The sequence below is a fragment of the Puma concolor genome, chromosome B1 (genome assembly GCF_028749965.1).
Source record: "Puma concolor isolate L17-30 chromosome B1, mPumCon1.1.hap2, whole genome shotgun sequence".
Classification (NCBI taxonomy): domain Eukaryota; kingdom Metazoa; phylum Chordata; class Mammalia; order Carnivora; family Felidae; genus Puma; species Puma concolor.
In genome coordinates, this window is record NC_141670.1 from 144,582,831 (window position 1) to 144,595,785 (window position 12,955).

General features: G+C 45.4%; 1 protein-coding gene and 1 pseudogene across 4 annotated transcripts in view; both read right to left on the reverse strand.

The window, feature by feature from the left end:
* SEPTIN11 (septin 11) overlaps positions 1–11,851 on the reverse strand; it is an 89,871-nt gene extending 78,020 nt beyond the window's left edge. For 3 of the 4 annotated variants that reach the window (XM_086704814.1, XM_086704813.1, XM_025921449.2), the window contains exon 1: positions 11,650–11,851. In XM_086704814.1, the coding sequence (XP_086560940.1) occupies positions 11,650–11,676 (27 nt within the window). In that variant the 5' untranslated portion in view covers positions 11,677–11,851. The remainder of the gene's footprint in view (positions 1–11,649) is intronic. The other variant, XM_025921448.2, reaches the window with a different exon arrangement.
* On the reverse strand, positions 978–11,634 carry LOC147581915 (mitochondrial import receptor subunit TOM5 homolog pseudogene; annotated as a pseudogene).
* Positions 11,852–12,955: the final 1,104 nt, after the last annotated feature.

Below are 12,955 nucleotides of genomic sequence, written 5' to 3' on the forward strand. Positions count from 1 at the left end.
CTGAGGCTAGGGCCCATGTGGGACCCTCTGAGGAGCCATATATATTGTGCCTCAGAATTGTCCAAAGTTAGTGACAAAAGAGAGAAGTATTTGTCCATCAGATTCCATCCCCCATCAGGCAAGTGTTGGCCCATGGGATGGAAACGCCCTTGGACAGCCAGATGTGTACATAGGTCAAAATAGTGAAGCAGAGCCCAGGTGGCTACAGCAGAGAAGCCTGGGGGAGAAAGCTATAGATATGAGGTCTACACCTGCCTGAAACGCACACAGCAACAGCATGAATTACATAAAGGTGGACTGAGAGGAAGCAGGCTGGCACAAGTCTTATCCAAAGGATCAATTTTGTTCATTCAGTCACATGTTTATTAACCAGGGGGGAAGGCGGCGGGGGGGGGGGGGGGTGCACAACACAGTCTCTCCCTGCAAATCTGGAAGTAAGGCTAAGAATACATGAATGTGGTCAAGGCTAGCAGAACATATGTTTGTGGTAATGAGAGATTTATTTTTTTTTTAAATGTTTTAATGTTTATTTTTCAGAGACAGAGACAGAGAGTGAGTCGGGGAGGAGCAAAAGGAGAGGGAAACACAGAATCTGAATCATGGCTCCAGGCTCTGAGCTGACAGCACAGAGCCCCCACATCCGGCTCTAACCTACCAACCGGGAGATCATGACATGAGCTAAAGTCAGGTGCTCCACTGACTGAGCCACCCAGGCACCCCTGAGAGATTTTTTTAAAAAACATTCACAACCAGGGGCGCCTGAGTGGCGCAGTCGGTTAAGCGTCCGGCTTCAGCCAGGTCACGATCTCGCGGTCCGTGAGTTCGAGCCCCGCGTCGGGCTCTGGGCTGATGGCTCAGAGCCTGGAGCCTGTTTCCGATTCTGTGTCTCCCTCTCTCTCTGCCCCTCCCCCGTTCATGCTTTGTCTCTCTCTGTTCCAAAAATAAATAAAAAACGTTGAAAAAAAAAATTAAAAAAAAAAAACATTCACAACTATATTTGATCATTCCTGTTTATGTATGTATGTATGTATGTATGTATATTTATTTTTGAGAGAAAGAGAACACAACCAGGCGAGAAGCAGAAAGAGAGGGAGACATACAATCCAAAACAGGCTCCAGGCTCTGAGCTATCAGCCTAGAGCTGGACACAGGGCCTCAACCCACAAACCACGAGATCATGACCTGAGCTGAAGTCAGACGCCCAACCAACTGAGCCACCCAGGTGCCCCATTCCTATTTATTTTAAATAGGGTCTTGAAGAAAGCAGTGGTGAGGGTTGGGGTGGAGACTCCAGAACACTATAAAGGTGACACACGAGCGTTGCAGGCAATCACTGCTGCAGGAATTCAGAGACAGAAAAATTACCAAAACTTGGATGGCGAGTCAAGGCTTCGAGGAGACAGTATATTGGATCTATGCCTCAGAGGTGTGCTCTGATTAGAAAAAGGGAAGACTGCATTTTAGGTGTGTGAGAGAAGGGGCAAATGCTCACTTCCTGCTGGGGTGGGGTGCGGTGGGTTGGCAGTTCTGGCTGGAGCCCAGTCTTTGGTATAAAGTCATTATTAGTTCCATATTTATTTCCTTTTTATTGAGGATGAATGTTTCACACATCACTGAAAGCACTTTGTATGTCTTAACTTATTTAATCCTACAAATCTTTGAGGAAGGTACCATTATTATTTTATAGCTGACGCATGAGATGTACACAAGGTATGTAACTTGCCTAAGATCACAGAGATGGTTAAATGGCAGAGCCGATACCCTAGAACCCAAGCAGTCTGACTGTAGAGCCTATGTTCATAATCCAAATGTAATATAGTACTACTGCCTCTCAGTGAGAGAAAACAAAGCAAGAAAGAGAAGGGTGCCATCTGATGCATCTGCATTTAGGAACAGATGGGCTGGGAAAGGACAGATTTGGAAGCATCCCAAGGGAAATAATTCTGTCAAGCAGCTGGAAGTCCTAATGGCCTCAAAACCATTTCCCAGAGAGTACAGTCCCAGAGTTGGGGCCACCAGAGAACAGCACAGAAGGTCTTTCAGAAGGTCACCACCCATCCCTTACTTAGTTAGGATGCTACTGCAAACTCACGGTGAGTGAACAATAGGAATAATCACATCCTCTGCCTTCAATTCATTCTGGCTGCTTAACACACACACACACACACACACACACACACACACACACACACACACAATTCCTCAGCATTCTACCATGTCCAACTAGAATCAGAACAGGACAGAGAGAGTGGGAAAAATCATTACAGACTGGGAAAGACTTTTCAAAAATAATGAGGACCCTTGGCTCCGTAGCAGATTCCCTGACTAGGACCCTTGGCTCCATTGTAGATTCCCTGACTAGGACAGTATGGTGAACTGTTACTATTCAAAATAACCACCCCCACCCCAGCCCAGGATGGGGAATTAAATCCTCATTCCAGGGCCCTCAAGTCTTGGTCAATTGACTGGCAGAGCCACTCTTTGCAGAAGGATTATCCATCGCCATCTTGCTGAATTTAGGAGTGAAAATTTACTTTAGCCAATGAAATTCATGTAGAAGTGACCCATGGTAAGAGCTTGATAGTTCAGGGGTCAGTATATCTTTTTCCTCTGCCACCAGACTGGCAAGGTCCAGATAGAGGACCTGGATCCTGGGGTCAGAACAGCATGGAGATCTCGGAGGATGAATCAAAGATTGTGGTTAAGAAATAAACCTTTGTTGTGTAAGCTACCAAAATTTGGGACAAATGCGTTACTTCAGCATAAGTTAGTCTAACAGACCGACACAAATTGTAGCATAAGTTAGTCTAACAGACCAACACAAATTGTAGGTCTATATGTATATTGGTCTAAGAGCCTTGGTTCTAAAGCCTAGTGCTCCCAGTAACTGGCTGTACACATTAGGTATTAGTTTCTTTGTTCCTCAGTTTCCTTGTCTATGTTACTTCTTGGGAATTTTGTAAGGATAAAGTGAGATAATTATCTTGACAATTCAAATAAAATTTAAAAATCAAGATGCCAAGAAGGCTTGCTGTGCACAGAGGTTTTTGGTTTTTTTTAACTTAATTATAGTTAATATACAATGCTACATTAGTTTCAGGTGCACAACATAGTGATTCAACAACTCCATACATTAAGCTATGCTCACCATAAGTGCAATTACCATCTGTCACCACACAACACCATTACAATATTATTGGCTATATACCCCATGCCGAAAGTCTCATTCCTGTGACCCATTCACTCTATAACTGGAAGTTTGTATTCTCTTCATCTCCTTCACCTATTTTGCCCATCCCCCAACCCCTTCCCCTCTGGCAACCATCAGTTTGTTCTCTGTATTTATGATTATGTTTGGCATCTTGTTTGTTCATTCACCTTGTTTTTAAGATTCCACCTAAGTGAAATCCTATAGTATTATCTTTCTCTGACTTATTTCACTTAGCATAATACCCTCTAGGTCCATCCATGTTGTCACAAATAGCAAGATCTTTTTTATGGCTGAGTAATACTCCACTGTGTGTGTGTGTATATACACACACACACACACACACACACACACAACTTCTTTATCCATTTATCAATGGATACTTAGGTTGTTTCCATATCTTGGCTACTGCAATAACATAAAGGTGCATATATCTTTTTGAAGTACTGTCTGTATTTTCTTTAGGTAAATACCCAATAGTGGAATTACAGGATCATATAGTATTTCTATTTTTAATTTTTTGAGGAACCTCCATACTGTTTTCCACAATGGTTGTGCCAATTACATTCCCACCAACAGTGCATGAAGGTTCCCTTTTCTCTATATCCTTGCTAACACTTGTTATTTCTTATTGTTTTGGTACTGACAGGTGTAAGGTGATATCTCATTGTGGTTTTGATTTGCATTTCCTTATGATTAATGATGTTGAGCATCTTTTCATATGTCTGTTGGCCATCTGCATGTCTTCCTTGGAAAAATGCCTATTCAGGTCCTCTTCTCATTTTCTAATTGATTTTTTTGGGAGGGTGTTGAGTTGTGAAAGTTCTTTATATATTTTGGATATTAACCCCTTATTAGCTATTTCATTTGCAAGTATCTCGTGCCATTCAGTAGGTTGCCTTTTAGTTTGGTTGATGGTTTCCTTTGCTGTGCAAAAGATTTTTATTTTGGTATAGTCCCAATAGTTTACTTTTGCTTTGTTTCCTTTGTCTCAAGAGACATATTTAGAAAAATGTTGCTAAGGTCAATGTCCAAGAGATTACTACTTCCTTTAAGTGGTTTGAAGTCTCACATTTATGTCCTTAATCCCTTTTGAGTTTATTTTTGTGTATAGTGTAAGAAAATGGTCCAGTTTCATCCTTTTGCATGTAGCTGTCTGGTTTTCCCAGCACCATTTATTGAGGAAACTTTCATTACCCTAGTGTATATTCTTGCCTCCTTTGTAATAGATTACTTGGCCACATAAGTATGGGTTTATTTCTGGGCTCTCTATCCTGTTCCATTGATCTATGTGTCTATTTCTGTGTCAGTACCTTTTATTTTAATTACCATAAGTTTGAAGTGCATCTTGAAATCTGGGATTGTGATACCTACAGCTTTGTACTTTCTCAAGATTGCCCTATTTGAAGTCTTTTGTGATTCCATACAACTTTTAGGATTATTTGTTCTAGTTCCATGAAAAATACTATTGGCATTTTCCTAGGGATTGCATTGAATCTATAGATTGCTTTGGGTAGTATGGACATTTTCACAATATTAATTCTTCCAATCCATGAGCATGGTATATCTTTCCATTTGTGTCATCAATTTCTTTCATCTTAAAAAAAAATTAAAAATCAGGATGCTGAACAGCTTCCTGTTCACAGATGGTTTTGGTTAAGCCTTTTCCTTTCAACAGTAGGTCTGAGTAAATGTAATGGGCACCCTTAATGATACTCACAAAATTTATATTGACATGAAAACAATACACAAAAGGATGAAGTGAGTGAAAAGGTGTTAAGTCTTCAGAAAACCATAGCTTTTAATAGACTTTACTCCTACTTTCATAGAATCCTGTGGTTTTTTTTAATATTCTTTATGGAGAACACTGTTGGACACTTGTAGTCCAAGACAGAAGGGGTCCTACCATTCTTCCACCCTTTAGGACTCACTTGCTTCAATGTTTAAGAAAACAAGACTTTGTAGTTCTACATCTTGAGGAAGGCCTCAATACAGAAGACTAAACAGAGGAAGACCTATACTGGGGATGTTGTCACTGGATCCCTCCTCCTCTTTGTGTGTTTCCTCTGTCTTCACTTCCTCTATTCTTAAGGATGCAATCTGGTCATGAAAGGAATCAACTCCTCTATCCTTTCTCATCTCCCCTCTATTCTACTGAATCCTGAAGAATTCAATACTCTGCAGACTTTCAAGGTCTTCTATCAACCAATTCCAAGAATCTGAGATATCTTAAGTTGGGGCACAGGGTGGGTAGGATATAAAATATCTTTAAAACTGTGTAGAAAATATGCACGTGTCTTAAAGAATACACTGCATTATCTGGTCTCCTCCCACCTGCCTAGACCCACATCTATTTTCTCTACCCCACCCTGAACAGTGACGTCATAGGTGGATTTCCTCAAAAGGCTGTCTCACACCCAGAGCTTTGCAGGAGCTATTCCCTTGGCTTAGTACACTTTTCCACCTCATTTTCCTTACTCATCCTTTTGCTTCCTTACCCATCCTTCAGAGAAATTTTTAGAGAGCAGCAGGGATGGCATCTCAAATACTCAACATCATAACTTCAGCATCTGCTCAGAGAAAGTATGAAAGAAATATCTGATGAAGCAGATGGATTAGGAAACTAAGAATGGCTATTGATGTGTTTAGGTTGTTGTGGGTTGTTTTGTTTTTCAATTTCTAAGCTATCTGTATTACTTCTTCTATAAGAAAAAACTTATGAAGAAAATCATAAATTCATCCCAAAGTAATGTTACTTAATTATCAAAACAGGTATGTGTATACACACACACACACACACACATTTTTTTTGGAGACATAATTCCTTTATAATTAATACTTGCTAGAAAATGGAGTTTGACATTACTTACTATTATTTCAACATTCACACAGGCTGAATGTCACAGGTATATGGGTGTACTATCACTACAAAATGTCTTTACTTCTCAAGTAGTTTTAAATTATAGCTATGAAGGTCAGTTACCAGAGCCAAACTTGTTCTTAACAAGTAGAATTTTTATATCCATTCAATCAAAGAGTCCCTCACATCTTTCTGGGCCTATTCATTTGCAGATAGGAGTAGAAATTGTAACTGGGCTCCTCATATCATGCATTCACATGTGATGCCCATCTTCACATGCTTTCCAATTTCTTTAGGCTAAAAGATGTGACTTGCAGCAGGGCCACATAGCTAAGGAAGTTCCATATGGAGGAGATCACATCCTCGAGCATCTTCCCTTTCACCTCCTCAGAGTCCAGCTTTGGCACAAGCCCCTCAATCAGGAACATCTCGGCTTTGCTTCCCCAGCTTTCAGCTGCCATACTCTATTCTTTTCAGAGGCTTATGCTTTATGCTATGTATTTTTTCACGACAATTTTTAAAATGCAAAAAAAAAGGAGGGGGGCATGAACAAAGCTTCTGCTTGTTGGATACCAAAGACATTCTTTTTGGAACATGAAGCCTGATCAACCTCTTCATCTCAGCCTGCCCCTCCCACAAAATATCACACTCAATCCCACACGGTCACAGTTCAGCAGGTGGACAGAATGCAACCACATAGGTCAAGTTCCTGCATCCTTTGACTTGAGCAAGACACTCACACTCAGTGGCATGGATCCTTAAAAAGGTGTCTCTAATGCCTTGGTTCTGGCATATGAGGGTAAAGACTCCTGATTTCTACCTGAGACCAGGCCTGAGAGGACACAAATTTGATTTCATATCACCCAGCAAATTATTTTTAGAAGCCTGTCTCTATCACCTCAGCCCAAATATTAGTTTTCATGTTCCACAGTGGTTGCATTGATAGGTTGCCAGCAGGCCTGAGTGGGTCAGAGGCAGTACTGCTTAGTTGGGAGGGAGTTTTCTGTCAATCTGGATTTAAAAAACAACAACCACAAAGCAGGTATCAATTATATTGTAAAGTAGATCTCCTTAGGGAACAGGATAGAAGCTTTGGATCTGCTGGGTCTTTGTTTAAATAATGGTTCACTTCACTGACCCCAGTTGAAACAGGTCTAGCTAGCACTATGAAAGAGTTTTCAATAAATTATAAAATCCAAGAGCAGCCCATACCCACCCCACCCCCAGTCAAGTTTAAGGTCCTATAAAGAGAAACACTGGCTTAGAAAACTCTATACCCTGCCCCACAGGAAGTCTAAACCCAAAGATCCTTATCAGCTGTGGCATCATCAGTGGATATAAATACTAGGCCTTCTGGCAATCAATCAAAGTAGGACATCCAAATCATTCGCTCCTTTGTCTGGACACAGACAGAGGGTGGCCCCTTTGAAAGCACTAAGCATCGGTGTCAATTATATGGGTGTCCAAAGAGACAGGGTTCAGCAGACACACAGTTTGGTTTCTAAGTCACAGTTTTTAGGAGATGGGTTAAGCTTACTTGTGTAAATCTCACAAAGTTGATGAAAACATGCTAACAATCTAATAACTCTTACATCAGGATGGTGGGGTATGGGTAGTTTTGTTCTTTTAATCAATTTCCACAGATCTGTTTTTCATTGCAATGTAAACACTTCATTTGTAAGGAAGATATTTTAAAGCATAAAAAAAAAAAACTATAGCTTTCAAAGATTTGAAAAGGACAGATTACTATACCTCAAACACTTCCAGCATTCCTTAATAATTGCTTATAGAATCTCAGTGTGTATAATTTATACCACTGACAGAATTTTAATTTTTAAAGACCTCCCCCTAGATGACAGTCCCTTTATCATTTAGATAGCCATCCCGCAGACCTTTTTCAGCTCCATTAAGCTTTTGCCAGGTACAAAAGAGCCAGAATCCTTCATGCAAGGACCACAGCATCAAGTCTTAGAAATGGCAATTTTGTAACACGGGAAAATAACGTTTCACTGTCAGTCCTCACCCTCCTCCTGCTGAAAACAGACCATATCTTCAGGAACCGTCTCTAATGATTCCCAGACAAGATCTTTACCTGCATCATAAGTGTTGACTCAGCAACAGGCACATAATTTCCTTTCTCCCTAAATGGCTTACATACTCCATACTCACTGAAGTTCATCACTTCACTATGCATAGACACTAAATCTCTCAGAAAATAAAAGCTCCAGGTAAAAAGAGAAGGTCTCTCTTGTCCACTGATGTAACCCTGGCTCCCAGAACAGTACCTGGCACATAGGAGGTACTCGGTAAATATTTTTAAATGAGTGAATGAACTTGGTTTTTCCATTTCTTTTGGCTCCACAGATAAAAGAATAATTAAATAGGTTTCTTGAAGGATATCATGCGAAATCTCCATCGCTGCAAAAGTTTAAATACATACCATCTGTTAGGGATAAAGTAAGAAATATTTTTGCATTGGGAAGAAGGCTGAACTGAATAATCTCTTAAAGTTCCTTTCAACTCCTAGGCTATATAACTTGAACACCACACCTTAAGAGAGAGTGGATCAGCTACATAAAGCCTGATTCCCAGGTAGAGTAAATTACCATGTTCTGTTTAAAAGAAAGATAATAGCTGTCCTGGGACTTGGATGCAAAAATACCAACTCACCCAAAATGTGGACACATCCCTAAGGGAGAAATGCTCTCATTAATCATTAGTTATATTCTGAAACAGATGTGCTTTAGGGTCTTCTCAGAGCCAAGCACCAACACCATCCAAGAGAAAATGGAGACACTAGGGGTCGAAATTAGAACAAAAATAAACAGTATCACACTGAACTCAAACTTTTGTTTTCCAGCCAACAAATCAACTTAAGAAACATCTTAATTCAGCCTTAAGGTTTAAATGGTTATAACTGAATATAACCAATTCAAAAGACAGAAAATACTGCATCTGCCATACAAGGTTTTTCCCCAGTAAAATCTCATATTTACCTAGGATATCACACAAAGACATTCAAGTTCAAGAATGCCTAACATTGAGAGCAAATTATTCTAACTGAACTTTCCTTCAATCTGGATGGGAGAGGCAGTTTGTAGGGAAAGGAGATCTATTCATGTTTCCCTAAACAACTTTTTTAAAAAGTCTAAATTCTAAAGGAGTAACTAGGGAAACTCCATTCATACATAGATCAACTTTGGAGTGGTTCTTTTCTCTCAACACACCCTTCCTTTCATTTGTTCAAATCAGAGAATAGATAAAGGAACAGGAGGGGCAGAGAATTCTAAGATGAAGGATGTAGTGTTGATCCCTTGGAGCTGGGTTTGGATAAATCTGTATTTACGAGGGTTGTTTTGAAGGTACGACTATAGGCACGACACTTAAGGCAAGAACTGAATGAACAAAGTAAAACAATTCAACAATTCGTTGGAAATGTATGAAAAGACTTTTCAACTTTGTAGTCAACTTTAGATCACCCAGACCACAGCTCAGTCCAAAAAAAAAAATCTTGTTTTTAAACTGCAATTTAATCTTAATTCCAGTGACAACGGGGAATGTGCAGAGAAAGCAGTTACCTCCTCTGTACACATACTCTTTTTGGAATCTCCTCTATTATTTGAATAAGAGGTCTTAGAGAAGAATTCTGTGGGATTAAGCTCACATCTGGTTGGCAGACCTGGTGTTGGATATGATTATGGCCACACAACTAAATCTCAAATCCACATACTGTTCCTATTTAACTGACATATATGAACTAACTAATTTATAGAAAATGTGCAGCAAATTATTTCTTCCACCTCCCCCAAGCCTCAAGAATGCACCAGCAATAGGTGTTACTGAACAGCCCCCCCCCCCCCAAATTTGCATTCCTAGACACTCTCCAATTATCTCAAGCAGTTATCAGTTATTTTAGTTATGGAAATATGTGCCCTGGAAATAAGTACAGTGTGGGGACGGTGAGAGAGAAGGGGGTAATTTAACCAGATAAACTTGACCTCTCTGTACCTCAATTTCCCCCACCAGAAAAATAAAGGGATTAGCACAGAGACTATGTAAATTCCCTCAGTAACAATAATCCAGGACCACTAATTATCAAGGGCACAATTTGTGTGCAAGGGGAAACCTGATTCTTAAGCGTCAGGTCATTAAATATTAGAGTATAAAATGCCCAAAAAACCCAGTTACACTTCAATAGGACCACAGCACATTGTGACAGTGGAGAACGTCTTTGAAAACACGCCTGCAGCCAAACCACCAAACCGAGTTAAAGCACGCAGAAGGACCCCGCGAAGTTCCCGGGGCGGGGTGGGGGCGGGGGCAGCAAAAGGCGCGTGTATCTGGAGAGGAGTTCGAGGAAGAGCTTGGAGTCCGAGCACAGCCTTGCATTCCTGGGGCTTCGGAGCTTCCAGTACGTCTGAAAGTCTCTCGTGTGGAACCACAAGACCTCTCAAGCCACCACCTGCGGCCACACAGTTGTGGGAGGGAGAGGAGAAAAGGAAGGAGGCAGAGCGGGAAAAACCTCGCTCGAGGCGCGCCCCAAAACCGGTGGTGCGAAAGTGGACTTCGAACATCGACAAAGAAACGGGGAAAGAGAAGGAAGGAGGACTCCGCCTTTCCCACCCGGCTCTGCTCCTTTCAATAAAAAAGGAAGGGCCGCCGCCGTCCCTCCCCCCACCCCCCCCCACCGCCTTTCACCCTAGGATGCGGAGCACCGACTGAGACCGCACCCTCAAAGTCCGGCTCTGAATCGCGAGCTGAGTCTTGCACCCCACCAGGCGCTGCTCCTGCCCGGCTCTGAATTTGGGGCGGGAGCGCACCCTCGGTCCTTCGCTCGCCCCGATCCGCGGGGCACCGGGTTCTCCACTCGCCCGCCCTAACCTTCCTCTTCCTCGCGTCCGCGCCTCCTCGGTTCGCCGCCCCCGGTCTTCTAACCTCGGAGCATTTAATACTTCCACCCACCACGACAAGGGGGCCTTGTGAAAACTTTGTGTGTGTGTGGCTAGGGCTTTTGTCCACATCCTGGGCAGGGCCAGGTCAGCCGGGTGGGTGCCTGGGGGTGTCCCGGCTCTCACGATGGGGAAGCCACCACGGAAATCCCAGCCTTTCATTTCTGATCCGCTTCTACGGCCGTGTGACAGCGCGCTTCGGGGAACAATTCCCATGCCCTGGTCGCCCCTCGGCGAGGGGGAGTCAGGAGGAAACCCCCGCACTCGGTGCCTCTCTCGACTGTCACGAGAGAAAAGGTGTGCACGCCGAGAGGGAGGCAGCCGAGAAATACCGTGCCTGAAAGAAACCCTTTAAAGGGAAAAGAGGGAAGGGGTCCTTTCTCTCCCACATCTCCGGAACCCGGGCGCGATGAGGCGATACACTGTTGCATCACGTAGTAGCCCAGCCTCTAGTCTCCTAGCCCTCCCCTCAGCTCCAGACGCGCGCCCAATCTCACGCACACACCCACAGCCGCCACCATCCGGAGCCCCCGCCCGGGCCCCGGTATTCCCCCCCCGTCACCCCCCTGAAAGCGGGGACCACCCAGTGCCACGAGAGCCGCGGGCAAGGGTGGTGAGGCCCCAGCACTCACAGACGGTCTCCCCACGGCCACGGCCATCGCGGCTGCGGCTCCAACTCCAGCTGCGCCCGGGTGCTCTCCGCCAACACTGGCTGCTGCTCCCGCTCGCGCTCGGGCTCGGGCTCCGGCTCGCCTCCCCCGCGCCTCCCTCGCGGCTGCGCTCTGCCAGCACCCGGCTCCCGCTCGAAGCCAGCGGCATCTGCTCCCCCCACGCCGCCGCCCCTCCCGCTTTATTAGAGCAACATGGCTACCCGCCTGGAAGGGACCATTTGCTTCCCCGGGAAGGGGTGTGAGTCTGCGCGCCCGGGCTGAGGCGGTGGGAGGGGGGATGGCGTGCGGGCCTCCAGCCGGGGTCAGCGGGCTCAGGCCGCAGGACTCGCCCTCAGCGAAGGTAGCCGTGGGCCCCGAAACGACCCTCTCCAGTGCCACCGAGACTCCCGCAGCCTGTACTCTGGCCGCCACCCCCCGCTCCACCACGTGCTGGAGTCCGAGTAAAATCCTGGGCGCGGAGGTCCTAGCCTCGGGTTCCGCCACGCGCTTCACGAAGCAGGAGAGGCTGCGGAGAAGGTGAAGGGACACTGGGGCTAGACGGGTCTGCGGGGACAGCATCTCGCGGCCAGTTAGCCCAGGGCAAGCACGCTCCACCCGGAGGAACCGGCTTGGAAGGGCTGCGGGCCAACCGGGGAGAGAGAGAGCGGTGGGCGACCGAGGTGGGGCTGGGCAGACCCCCACGAGGAAGCGTTGCCCCTCCACAATTCTTTTCATAAGGGAGAGACTAAAAGGCTGGAAGCTGTCCCTAAAGCGCGCGGCTGGGTAGGGGATCACATGGAGAGGAAGAGGCCATAGTAGTTGCGGCTGCGGACGACCCAACCACCGCCGGCTGGAGAGGAAGAAAAGGACGCCCCCGCTGGAGAATTCACGCAGCTGTTGGCAGCCCCAGAGCGTGGGGCCAAGGCCTTCCCCGGGTGCAGCGAGAGCTCGTTGGTCACCCGTGGGGGCTCAGCCGACCTTATTTGATTGCTGGAGACAGACCCGACGACGCGGAGGCGCGCGGGCGGGAGTGCGGCTGAGGAGGGGCGCGGCGACAGCGCCGGGCGGGTGACCGTGAAGTCGGCGCGACTCCGGCCGCGTGGGGCTGGAGAACTCCTCCGCTGTGGGGAAGGACTTGCGCAGCAGATGTTGGGGCGTTACTGCGTGTCTGTTTGGCGGACGGCATGGCAGGGTTCTGGCGCGTGCTGGGTGGCGAGGTGTGCTAGAGCTGCTGTAGGTGACCGCGGCCCCTCGTGGAGCGGGAGGGGCGGACCTCGAGGACGAGGTG